The following is a 13,163-nucleotide window of genomic DNA, read 5'->3' as shown; positions in this document are numbered from 1 at the left end:
GCAGGGAGCCTGACGTGGGTCTCGATCCCAGGACCCCGGGATCATGACCTGAGCTGAAGGCAGACGCTTCACTGACTGAGCCCCCAATGCATCCCGAGTTCTGTAACTGTATACTTCATATCCCACCATGTTGTCAGCCTCAGATGACCCGTATGTTGGAGTTTGTGAGAAATAATGTCCAAGTCGTGCACATCCACAAGGGCTTTCCTGATGTGCCCTCCCATCTCTGAAGGCAGAAGCCACAATGTTTCCAGCATGTTAATAATGCAGTTTCTGTGCAGACACCACTGGGGCACGTGGGGCTTCCTCAGCAAAGCTCATCATAACCTTCTTTCTGAGGACTCACTACCGGGACAACAGGGGCTTGTGGACAAAGACAGACCTGGATGTTAAAGAGTCCGCTGTGTATTTTCTCAGAATCTTTTAAGATTGGATAAATGTTACTTTTCCCCACCTTGGGCTTCTAACGATTTGCTTCTTTTGAAAATAAGATGTCACAGGGACTTAACCTCAATGAGATTCAGAGAGATGAACTTACAGCTTTTACTGATGCCAGCACAGTGGGCTGTTCCATCCGAAAACACTGGATGGATGGATGGAGGGATATTTAAAAAATGATTGGGCAGTTATGTGCTCCTTTCTTATGAAAATGCACAGTCACTGTAAACCCTTGAAAATGCCTTGTGAACGCTGCCTGGGATGCTCTCTCCCTCCGTGGGCCTGTGTACCCCCATGTGCAAACCAGTGCCCCGCATTCAGGGAGGAAGGGTTGGGCCGCAGTTCCTTTCTCCACAAAAGGCGGCTCCAAGTTGCCCACAGTGAGATCACAGCCAATAAACCTTTACCACGCATCCTGTCTCTCACTTTTCACATCACTGAAACAGAAGGATGCTGTCTGACACTCACATGGGCTTATGATAGTGCCTTAATGAGGACCAGGACCCCATGCACAAGGGACAGAGCTTAGGACAGCCTTAGGGACTTGGGTCAGCTTGCCTCAGAAGCCTTCTCAGAAACACAGCAGACACCCCTGCTCTGTGCTCTGAGCTGGGAGCTTCCTGGGGAACTGAAGACAGATGGGGAAAAGAATCAAAGCCAAATAACAAGGGAACAACTCAGCGAAAGAACGAGGAAGGAAATCTTTGTCACCATAGCTAGTGGAGTTTAAAAAACTGGTGAGGAATTTTTACAGTGTACACACTTATTGAAATTACCAACTTCAATCCCCAAATGGTTCTTTTAGCACTCGCGGAACTGACGATGTGGGACGGGAACTAGATGGGAAGGATCTCAGCGACTTTAGATGATCATGAAGAACAGGAGGGTGTCAGCGCTTTTTGTTTTGTTTTTACATAAATGATTCATGAAACAAAGTTACTAAATAGCAAATAACTGATTTAACCCTTTTCACTTAAAAGACTGACATGATAGCAAGTTCTGAAATTGTGATCTTGGCCCTTCTGTTCGTCGGTTGAAATGAGTCAGCTGGCAAGAATTACTGGAGGATATTATCAGTGTGCAGTGTCTGCAGCCACAGGAGGGACGGAAATACGTGATGTGGTTCCCCCCATCATCAGTCAGGAAGCCGACACCCACCCCCTGGGACAATGAGCAAAACCTCTACGCAGCGAATCCAGAACGTCAGTGACTTACGCTCAAATGTCAGAGGCTGAGATACCCGGTGTAAAATGTAGCAGTGGGAGAAGAGAAGCAAGAGACATCTGGGAGAGCCTGCCCGTGACACCAGCCGTCTGCAGGTGTCTCACTGGTGTCGCCAGCCAGGGCTGCTCTGACCGAAGGCTGGCAGTGTGTAGCCAGACAGGACTTTCTCAGGTTATGGACCCCAAAGAGGAAAAAGTGAGGTCCAGAGCCAATCGGAACCCGGATGCCGCCACATGGAATGGGCGAACAGCTTATAGGAAAGCAGCAAAAGCAATAATAACGAGTGAAATCTTCTTACCGGGAGGAAAAACAGATTTTGTGCCCGCAGAATCGCTGCCTGATTACTTAAGGCGGAAAGACTTGTGTTGGATGTATTGGCAGTTGGAGGAATTGTTTCCTCTGGGTCACTCAGGAAAAACTGCAAAGAAAATGTTTTTCAATGAATTAGTGCACAGGAGATTAAAGAGTCAGCAGACCGGCCTAAATTATTAATGGCCGTGTTCCTTCTGCCCGGTGAGCAGGATTATGTGGGCAATCTGGTGCCTGTATTTCCAATGCTAATAGCTTCATCTTCTCCTGTTTGAACTTTGAGAATTTCTATTAAAGAAGCAAATAGCTATTTATTGTTGTGCTCCACGCTTCTAGCGAATTCCAGGCCTACACGATTGATATTAACAAAAACAGAAACACTTCTGTTAAATATCAGATTAAACATGTACAAAGCACAGGGCGGAGGGCTTGGTTGGGATCACGTCTGAGGCTGACAACACCCTGGATGGGGACATTCAACTTAATAACCAGAAATCAGAGCCTTCAGATTTTTTGTTTTTCGCAGTGTCTTCATCGTCTCACTTCGAACATCAACTGGGTGCAGGGACTTTTTGATTGTAAGGAATTGTGTGGGCCAGAGGCAGGAACGGGCGTCAGCATTTGTGCATCTGTCTGTGAGTGCTCCGCGGCGCGGGGTCACGAGGGTCAGAAGCGGGGAGGGTGGCCACGCCAGTAAGGACTGCGGGAATGGGGTCCTGATTTGGAGGCAAAGTGATCCTGAGAAAAGGCAGACGGTGAGCTCTGGTTAAGGTAACGGCTCTCTCGTACAGGCAGTGGGATTTCAGGGCTGGAATCAACACGAGACACCAGCAACGCATGCGGAGACCCGTGTGGAAGGGCCACGCGCATGGCCACGGGCGGAGGGTGACAGCGGGCAGCCTTGGCCCTCACATCTCTGCCCACATAGCCCCCCTTTCTGAGGTCGAGAAGGTGACGGCCGCTGATACTGGACAAATGTTCCGGAGGGCTGCCTGCCTGCGGCTGGAAAACTTGAGGGTGAACGGAGGGGCTCCCCTGTTGGTTATGTGCATCCCAGACAACAAGAATGTGGAAAACGTGCCCTGGGACATCAGTCAGACCCAGGAACACACACATTGGCAATCCCCGTGCACCAGGGGTCTAGACCAGGCCCATGGCGGGTTAGGAGCATGGAGGGTACCAGGGCCTGGCCGAGCAGGCGGCGGGCACTTAGTGGTTCACGGGCCAGAGTTTCTGTTTGGGACTCGTCGTGGTGGGTGCACAGCAGTGGGAATGGCCTTGGAGCCACTCAGCTTCCCACTGCAAGACGACAGATCTTACTTTACGTGTACTCTACCCAACAGAAAACTAAGAAACAGTACAAGCAGAAAGATAAGAAAGAAAAGAAAAAAAAGGAAAGCCTTTTTGCTTTATCCCAAAGAGAACACTTAAAAATCACAGGAGCTTTGCAAGGGGACCAGAGTGAGGCTATGACTTTCAAAGGAAACATTTTTTGGATGAAAAATTAAACTTTCTTCCCAGGGACCTGAGAAGAACAGGCAGCTTTCCCCCAGCACACACACACACACACACACACACACACACACACACACACACACACGAGAGAGCTGCTCTTCTTTTAAAATGTGAGTCCAAGGTCCGGATCAGCCTCCCTGGGCTAAAGAGAGCTACAAAACAGTGAAGCCACAACTGGCAGGCAGCAAGGCTCAATCAATCTGGAAATTGTGTTCTCAAAGGAAGGGCTGGTAAGTCTAAAAAGCTATGCTGAACTAAACAGAAACCTCGCCAGGATGGGGCTTCAAGCAGGCTTAGGAAAAAAGGCACAGAAATCACGCCAGCAGCATGTAACGGTTCCCAGGTAAAGACCGGAGGGCACCCGTGTCCCAGCAGAAAGGGTCTTCTTGCCAGAGAGTGGGTGGGTGACCCTGGGGGTCCACTTTCCTGCACAGCACCCACTGGTGCTCAGACTGTGAATATTTCATCAGTGTGGCCCATGACATGAGACCCTGTGTCTGTTTCCTGCCATCACAACTTAGGGGACAGCGGTCCGAGTAGCTGGAGGGCAAGCCTCTGAAAATCTTCACATGTGGCCAAAGACCCCAGCTTGGTTAAGAAGCCCTTCCCCTTCTGTGGTTAATAAGAAATGATAAGAAAGCTTTATAACCAGGGATAGTGATTTCCTTTCCCTACCTAATGTTGGCTTTCATACTGCTTTATGATGTTGCTTTGAAATCGTAAATACAAAAGGGTTGTCTGCATGGAAAAGACCTACTGATTTCACAGCACCAGGTATCAATAGAAATGATGGACAGAAAAAGGTCATCTGGCTTCCTCCTTGCCCACGGCTCGGCTGCTGGAGGCAGCTCAGGACGGGGTGGGGGAAGGGGGGCAAAGCCTCATTTCATTCCTGTCTCGAGGGTCATCTATCATGCTCCTGACATGTGTCGCACAGACTTCTCTACCTCTGTTGGCAACAAATTCCTTTTGCCATGAGAAAGGAAAACAATGCTGGGAGATGTATTTCTGGTCCCAAGGACGCATTTTTTCTCCAAAGGAAACACAGTTCATATATATATATATGTATCTGCTGCTAAGTGCTCAGCTCCTCAACCATTTACAGACAGTGACCGGCCCTCAGTCCCACTGAATATTCTCTCTGACAGGCAATCAGGTCTGCTTCCCATGTAGGTTCTATCTTAAAAAAATTAGGTGATACATCCTGGTTTTATCAGGCCAAGGGCACCCCCGCCCCCCTTTTCCAGGACTCCTAAAGACGGATTGCTAGGCGGAGTGAAGCGGAAGAGGCCGTCCCAGCTCTGGCTCCCCGCTGACAGCAGCCTCACTTGAGTCTGCACGTGCATCACAGAAGGGACACGCGCCAGGAATGGCAGGACAGACGCCGAGAAAACACCCGAGATCCCCTTCAGCCTAGGCCCATCACTACTTCTGAACACAAATACCTGCTCTTAGTTGATCCCAGATGCTGCATGTCCCCCCTCTTCCTCACCTCTCCTCCCCCTCTGGGGAGCTCCTTCTCCCCATCCCCTAGAACACAGTGCAGCGGCCCTGCCCTCCTTCCTTGCTGCCTCTCCACACGTCTGTTGCTGGCTGGGAGACTCACGAAGGGTTTACCCTGCTTCCGGTCTCCTGGACTTCACCGTGAACTCCCAGAGGCAGGGAACAGGCTTTGGATTCCAGCATCTAGCAATGCACCAGGCACGACGCATGCTCGATAGATCTCTTTATGCCAAATGAAAGCTAAATGGCAAAAACTATGTGTTTATTATTTAATATATATAGTCTACCTCCTCAACTTATTTCCCGCTTCTGGAAGGCAAGGACTGGACATGATGCTGTGTAGTTCAAACAACCAGTAAAACACCCAAAATATGAAGTATCCTCAGGCCTTACGGTCGATGGCGATAATGTCAGAATAATAATGATGACTGCCGGGTGCACGGGTTGGTTATGTGTCTCTTCTGAAGGACACCGCCGGAGTGGTAACACTGATCTAGTAAGAGAGACCACTGGTTAAATATTCACAAGCCGCCTGGGGCTGTCCTAGACGTGGGAGCCGGGGAGTGAAAGAGACCAAGACCAGACCTTGCCTGCGCTCGGGGGCTCGCGGCAGGATTCCTGAGGCACACAGACTCTACCAGCTCCTCCAGGAATTCCTTCCATGTTTTTCCACGACAGCTTTGCTCTGGTTAGTGTAACTTGCCTCTGATAACCATAAACCCCCTCAAGATCTACGTTAGCAATGACCATCCAAGCACATTGCCCACGGATCTATAGCGGAAGGGTCTGGAGCCTAAGGTTTTACGAGACTCTAGTAAATAACCTTGTCTGAGCAGCAGCCAGCCCCTCTAGGTCCTGGGAGCCTTGCTTCCACATTCCTTAGGATTTATGCTATCCCTAAGCCCCACTAACTAAAGAATCTAGAATCAGTCACTCCTCCCAACCCCGGTGCAGCACTTCCTGCCCATGGGTCCTGTCTCCGCGCTATGGTAAAGGCACCATTTTGCCCCAAAGATGTCTCAAGAATTCTTTCTCGATCATTTGCTCCTGGCCCCAGAAGTGGAAATGGGGGCTGTGGAAGTTTAACGAACACCTCGAAAATCCCCAGCTGGAAAGGTGGGCAGCTAACGTTGGAGATCGGGCCTTTCAGACTCTAGAGCGGGCCGCCCGTCCCACGGCACTCCCTGCATCTCGATGGTTCTGTGTCTTCGGTGATTCCCCTGCCGGCGTTCAGCGTCGTCTCTGTAGCCAGCAGGGACAGGGGAGCTGCTGGTGCCGCGGGCAGAGGCTGAGTTGAAGAGGCGGTAACTCGTGTCACAGGGAGCTACGGCCGAGTTCGGAAAGTCCCACCGCGTCGGGCACCAGAAGCCAAGAGGGTCGCGCCCGGCGGGAGCCCTGACTCACCATGTTGAACACGGCCATGGTCAGAATGATGGCCGTGGTGAGGACGGTGAGGGAGACGCGCGGCCAGGGCCGGTCCGCGATGATGCCCGACGACTTCAACAGCCACAGGAGAGAGGCCGAGGCTTTCTTGCTGCATTGCTGGGAGGAGACAGAAGAGGAAATGCACTGCTGCTTTATGGAGTTTGTTCATGAGGTTTAAAACCATCAGAGGCCTCAGGATTCTTCATGGAGCAAACGAGCAGGCCCTGCTCCGCCCCCACCCCCGAGGCCCAGACCGGGTCACAAACCTTATTAAAATTATGCTGGCATCACTGTTACAAATAAAGAACAAATTAGTTAAATTTCTATGTTAAACATAAAATGACCTGAAATAATAATTGATTTAAAATAAATAATAGAGATTTAAAATAATATTGTTATATTATTATATATATTATTATATTATTATAATAATGATATGATAATAATTATTATTTTAAATCTCTAATTATTATTTATTTTGAATAATAATAAGGAATAATTTAATTAAGGAAAAATGTGTCAGTTAATTAAACCATGCAGGGGGATGTGTTGGGTCTCAGATCACATTGGTGATAAAGCCGTTATCATCACTGAGTGGATCCATGTGGAAAACAGACCGGCAGGAGGCTCATCGTCAGAACACACGGGACCCCAAAGCAGACTGAAGTCCGTACCTCCAGGACAACACCTGCTGCTCTTGGGCGTGCGTCCTGCTGACGGCTTTACCTCATCCCACCCAGTGGGTGCTACTTTCCACTCGGAGAGGCTCTTCTCCAAATTTTTAATTGTGTTAAAAAACACATAGCAGAACACTCTCCCTCTTCATTTTTTTAAAAGGATTTTTTATTTATTCATTTGAGAGAGAGAGAGAGAGAGCACAAGCAGGGGGAAGTACAGAGGGAGAAGGAGAAGCAGACACCCACCAAGCAGGGAGCCCGAAGCAGGACTCAATCCCAGGACGCCGGGATCAAGACCTGAGCCGAAGGCAGACACTTAACCGACTGAGCCACCCAGGTGCCCGCCATCTTCATTTGTAAGCGCACAGTCCGGTAGTGTTAACCATATTCACATTGTTGTGTAGCATAGGTCTGCGACTTTTCACCTTGCACAACTGAAAGTCTAGACCATTAAAGAACTTCCCTCCCCCCTTCCTCTTGCCTCGGGCCACCACTGTCTTACTTCTGCCTCTAAGAGTCTGACTACCCTGGGTGTCTAATAAACACGGAATCATGCGCTATGGGTGTTTTGTGACCGGCTTATTTCCCTCAGCCTCATCTCGAGGCTCATCCATGCTGTCACATGTGACGAGATTGCCTTCTTTTCACAAGGTTGAATAATATTCTGTTCTATGTAACCACATTTTATTTATCCATTCGTCTGTGGATGGACACTGTGTGGCCTCTGGTTTGTGGCTCTTGCGAATAATGTGTTAGTGACCATGGGCACTGGAGAAGGTCTTTGGAGATGAGAAAGGACTAAGGTATTTACAGGATGGCAACGTTCCCTCAGCATTTTCTGTGGCCCAGACTCTGCTCTGTGGGATTTCAGGGCGTGAGGTCACTTCATCCTGAAGGTCGCCTTTCCAGGGAGGGGCTGCCATGATCTGGACAGAGGTGGGGAGAGTCCTGAGGAGTGGATGACATGCGACCTGTGCCAGGCGCTACTGTGCACAGTCACAGAGGTCCCCTGAGAGGACAAGAGGGTATGTAAGACTTCTCTAGGGATCTACATTTTCACCTTCATGCAAAAGGCGCTGTGGCCGGATGGCTACGTGTCCTGAAAACACCAAAAAGAGGTTATGATTTCAAAACTTTTAAGAGAAGGCCAACATCCCCTAACTTTCTGACTTGTACTAAGTTAATATGATGGTAAAACAGGTGTAACATCCATAACCCCCAAGCAGCAAATCCTCCCCAGCAAACAAGCAGCCCCTTTATTTCTCTCCCTCTTTTACATCTTTCTGTTTGATTCTCAAAAACATGTCTGCTCTAGTCTCAAAACTGGAAGCATCACAGTATGTCACATGCTGATACGATGCGAGTAAATGAGATTCTTTTTTTAGCGATCTTACTAATTAATTTTTTTATTTAGAGTTAGCTTGAGGCGGGGAGGGGCAGAGACAAAGGGAGAGAGAGAGAGAAAAGTTCAAGCAGACTCCCTGCTGAGCGTGGAGTCCCATGTGGGACTTGATCCCAGCACCCTGAGATCATGACCTGAGGCGAAATCAAGAGTCGTGATGCTTAACTGACTGAGCCACCCCGGTGCCCTTACGTGAGCTCCTACAACAAAGGATGACAGGTGGTTAGGATAGTAAGAACCAGCCCAGGGGCCCAGGATCAAACACCCACAGTTGAGCGACTTTCTACAGGTTAACTATCCTCCATGGTCTCAGCTTCCTCATCTCTAAAATGGGGCAATAATACTCCACTCCTTGGTCTTGTAAGAGATTAAATGAGCCATGTCAGGCACTGGGGTGGAACTTAAAAGCCTTAGCTCTTGTTACATTTATGAAGAAAACATAATACTTCTCAGAGACATTTTAGGGACTAAAAATCTCCTCTCTTCCTATCAATATGAACAAAACCCCCTCATCTTCCCTCCTTTTCACTGCAGTGTTTCCTCCAGGCAGCCTGCCTTCTCTCTTCATTCCCGTCGCCAAGTGGACGCCAAGAAGAGGACTGTCCCAGGCGTGAGACTCCGTCAGCACCGCTGGCCACAGGACAAGGAAACAGCCGGTGACAGGGACACGGGCCCTGAACCACAACAGAGAGAGAGGAGGAGGAGGTGAAGATGTTTGCGGAAGCAGAGGAGAGAAGAAATGTCGGAAGGAAGAGGAGGCCATTGATTCTACTGCAGCTCTGAGCAAAAAGCTCTGCTTGGATCCTGATGTGATCATTTAGCTCAGTTTATCCTACTTTGGGTTAAGCATTCGAGTAAAACCTCTGCTGGAAAGACAAGTTTACCAAAATTTGCATCATCCCAGTGAAACATCATAATGGTACCATCTCCCAGAATATTTGGGTATTTATTCAGAAGGTGCTTTTCAGATGAAAACGAGAGCCCAGGTTTGTCCCTCCACGTGATCTTTGGTTTAGCGACTGGCATCACTCCAGTCAAACCTGTGTCCTGCCTTTCTTGACCACTAGGGGGTCTTGCCCTATGCACGCGGCCTCCCAATCACAGCGAGCTGACTGTGGGCCTTCCAGAAACCCGCTTGGCTGTTAATGCCCCCTGCATCCACTTACAGATGTGGAACTGGGACTAACTGCAGTGGCAGATGGAAAAGGAGAAAAAATATAAATTTATACGGAAACGCTACCCTGGGTTTGGCGCCGGGGACAGTGACCAGGGCAGCTGGCTAACAAGGGTGTGGATGGAAGTCAATGTTCTTCATTCAGTACAGGCAGAAGATTCTCTTCAGAAAAATAAAATGTTCGTATACTATGTTTGGATGAAAGGAAAAACAACAGGAAAAAAAATATTTCCTCCCCCTTCTTCCTTCCTACCCCCTACCCCATACCCCCCACCCCACTTGGAACCTCTTGCACTGGAGACAATGGGTAATCCCTCATTCTAAAATTCCTCCTAACTTAACATAATCATTATAGCACGGATTGCATTGGCAATTTCATTAGATCCTTTTACTTTTCTTATATCTTATTTTTATTTTTAGACAGAGAGAGAGCACACATGTGCACGTGCGTGTGGGTGGGGGGGCAGGAGAACAGGGGGAGAGAGAGAGAATCTCAAGCAGGTTCCACACACAGTGTGAAGTCCCATGTGGGGCTTCATCTCACAACCGTAAGATCATGACTTGAGCGGAAATCAAGAGTCGGGCACTTAACAACTGACTGAGCCACCAGGAGCCCTGGTGTCCTTTTAAAAAATAAAATCAGTTGCCTGAAAAGAAATAGATGTTGCTAATAAGTTTAATACAATGAAAAGCATTTCAAAAAGCTATAAAGATAACGGGAAGTAACACATTTTTATTATTAGAAAAACAAAACTCATCTTAAAATCTTGCCTGAAAAAATGGTGACTTTTTCATATAAGCATGCATTTTTTGTGTATTTGCCTGAAGGAAAACCTACTTTGGCATTTTAATCCCTCAAGGACTGTCTTTTTGAATGGCAGCAGGCAGCTGTAGCATAATTACTTGTAACATTTAGTGCCACAGAGACTGCCATGTGTACTTTGATTCTTTAATTGTACTTGCTTTTCCTATAGAAAGGCTTCTTGATGTCAGTCAGTCATATTTTACCAATCAACGTGTTTCTTTCATAAGCCCTGAGTGAACCCCATTCCTCAGCCGTCCATCCACTGTGTGGCACCCACAGTCTGTCCACATTATGCTATTTTCGATGATGCACTTGTCTCTGGGAACATGGAGAGCTGACTGAGGTTGGAGACCATATCACACCCCTCTTCGTGTTCCCAAAGCGGCACAGCACGCAGCAAAGAGCAGGGACTCAGCAGAGGTATGCTCAGTATGTTATCTTATCTTCAGCTCAACAATCTTATCTTCATGTGTATCAGTCACTTATTCTCCAAAGAGAAATCTCTAGCAGTCAGAAACAAAGAAGGAGTTCACTGCTAGAGGGACTGAGACTGTGGGGTTGGCCTAGGAGTGTTCTAGAACTGGACACAAGCTGTAACACCTAAGGCGGGGGCTTCTGATGCCCACAGGAAAGAAGATGTTGTCTTGGTTTGCAAAGGGCGAACAGCTGAGACCAAGAACCCTGAATAAAAGCAGAAGCTCCAGGGGTGCATGTATTTTTTCAAATTAGTGTGTTCATTTACTTTGGGGAAATACTCAATAGTGGAATTACTGGATCATATGAGCACAGAGTAATGTACAGAACTGTTGAATCATTATATAGCATACCTAATATAACACTGAATGTTAATTATACTTCAACAAAAACAAAAAGAACAAACAAACAAATCCCAGAGGCCTCAGAAGACTGCTCCATGTAAACTAGTCTTAAAATTCCAATAAACTTAGCTAAATTCTAACTCTAAATATGGTGAGGAGTTTGAAATCATATTATATACTTCATAATAGGAACCTCAAGTTGAGGGGTTATTCACTGGGTCAAAGACCGGAGAAAGCCCTTCGAATTCCTGCTAGTTGTTGGAGGATAAGTCCCACCGAACATGACCTCAAAATAAAAAAGAAATTAGGAACCACATAGGACTATGGGCCATAAGAGGAAGAATCAACAGACACAATAGAAAGTAGAATTAGCACCACAGGACCTTCACGTATCATCCATCTGCAACAGCCTGCAAAATTACATTGAAGTAATCAAGGACGGATTAGAGCACATAATGAATGAGCCCTTAAGAGAAAATAACAGATGCATTTTTAAAAAGATCCACAAAGACTCTCAAGAGATGAAAACGTAGATATTGAAAAACTCAGTAGCTGTGCTGGGAAGGATAGGATAGCTCTGAGGAAATAGCTTATAGAACTGAAAGGGATGAAAAACATAAAAGGAATCTTGAGGCACAGAAGGAATAGTGAAGATTCCAGACACTTATGAAAGTTTGAGAAAAAGAGAACAGAAGGACCAGGAAAGAAACAAAATACAAGGAGCTACAGACCAGCTGCTTAGTGGACCTGGAGAAAAGCATGAGCTCCGTGACTGATGTGACATCCTGACTCCCAGACAAGAAAATGAAAGCAAACTTCTACCTTAGCACAAGGAATCTATGGCCCATAACTGACAAGGAGAAAATCTACAAAACCACCAGAGAGAAGGCATATTACCAGCCAAGAAACATCAATTAGCCTCCAGATCTCTCCTTGGAAAATATGGACTCATGTTTTCACAATATTAGAAAAATTATCACACACAATTACTCAATGAAAAAAAATCCAGACCATTGTTTAAATACAAAAGCTGAATACATTATGCACAGGGTCTCACTGAAAGGATTATACTTTGGGAATATGGAGACTGAGTCCTGGGAGAAGGAAGAAAGCTGAGACAATGACATACAGTAAGAATGATGGCAACAAAGAATAACAAGAACAGTTTAAATTTAGAAAAATTTATCCAATACTCTTCATCTTTCTGGGCTCTTTTACAGCTTACTGATTCGGTTCTCACCTTCCCTTTTTCAGCATAACTCCAGAGTTTCTGATTTCAAGAATCTGATCATCTTATTCCATCTTCCATATTCGAGAATGAAATGGAAGGCAGAATGATCAGATTTAGAGGACGGTATTCTTCATCAACAAGGTGGAGATATTATTGAGCTCCACTGGTTGTGGGTACATTACACATTTGAAGTTAATGAGTAAAAAGAAAATAGTCACCAGAGGGAATAAGGGAGAACAGATAAATTGCATGGATCTAAGACAACACTGGAGAGGAAGAAAAAAAAAGTAACAGCAAAGAAGATACATGATGAATTAAAGAAAAAGTGAAGTAAGTCTAGTAGTAATTATAATACACATAAACGTGTTATACTTGTCAGGTAAAAGAGAGAGACTGCTAGATCAGAGGAAATAACATGCAACTAGATGTTGTTTACCAGAGACACACCTAAAACCCACATACTGACAAGGAAAAGCTGAATAAAAAGAAGGAAGGAAAGGACAGTGGGAAAGTACAAAAGGAAGCTGGCAGAATTATATTGGCACTGGAGAAAATAGACTTCAAGGGAAAAACACTGCTGTGGGATAGAAAGCTTTTCTTTCAGCCAGTGTGTGACCTACTTTCCTTCCACAGGACAGACTT

At 46.6% G+C, this 13,163-nt stretch overlaps 1 protein-coding gene across 3 annotated transcripts in view; it reads right to left on the bottom strand.

The window, feature by feature from the left end:
* Positions 1-13,163, bottom strand: part of ADCY2 (adenylate cyclase 2) — a 401,584-nt gene that overhangs the window by 55,573 nt on the left and 332,848 nt on the right. For all 3 annotated transcript variants that reach the window (XM_032861855.1, XM_032861856.1, XM_032861854.1), the window contains exons 16-17: positions 6,394-6,531; positions 1,961-2,080 (exon numbers count right to left, since the gene is read on the bottom strand). In XM_032861855.1, the coding sequence (XP_032717746.1) occupies positions 1,961-2,080; positions 6,394-6,531 (258 nt within the window). The remainder of the gene's footprint in view (positions 1-1,960; positions 2,081-6,393; positions 6,532-13,163) is intronic.

The sequence above is a fragment of the Lontra canadensis genome, unplaced genomic scaffold (genome assembly GCF_010015895.1).
Source record: "Lontra canadensis isolate GAN:19392208 unplaced genomic scaffold, GSC_riverotter_1.0 scaffold22, whole genome shotgun sequence".
Classification (NCBI taxonomy): Eukaryota; Metazoa; Chordata; class Mammalia; order Carnivora; family Mustelidae; genus Lontra; species Lontra canadensis.
The sequence above is the reverse complement of the archived record's forward strand: the minus strand, read 5'-3'. Positions and strand labels throughout refer to the sequence as shown.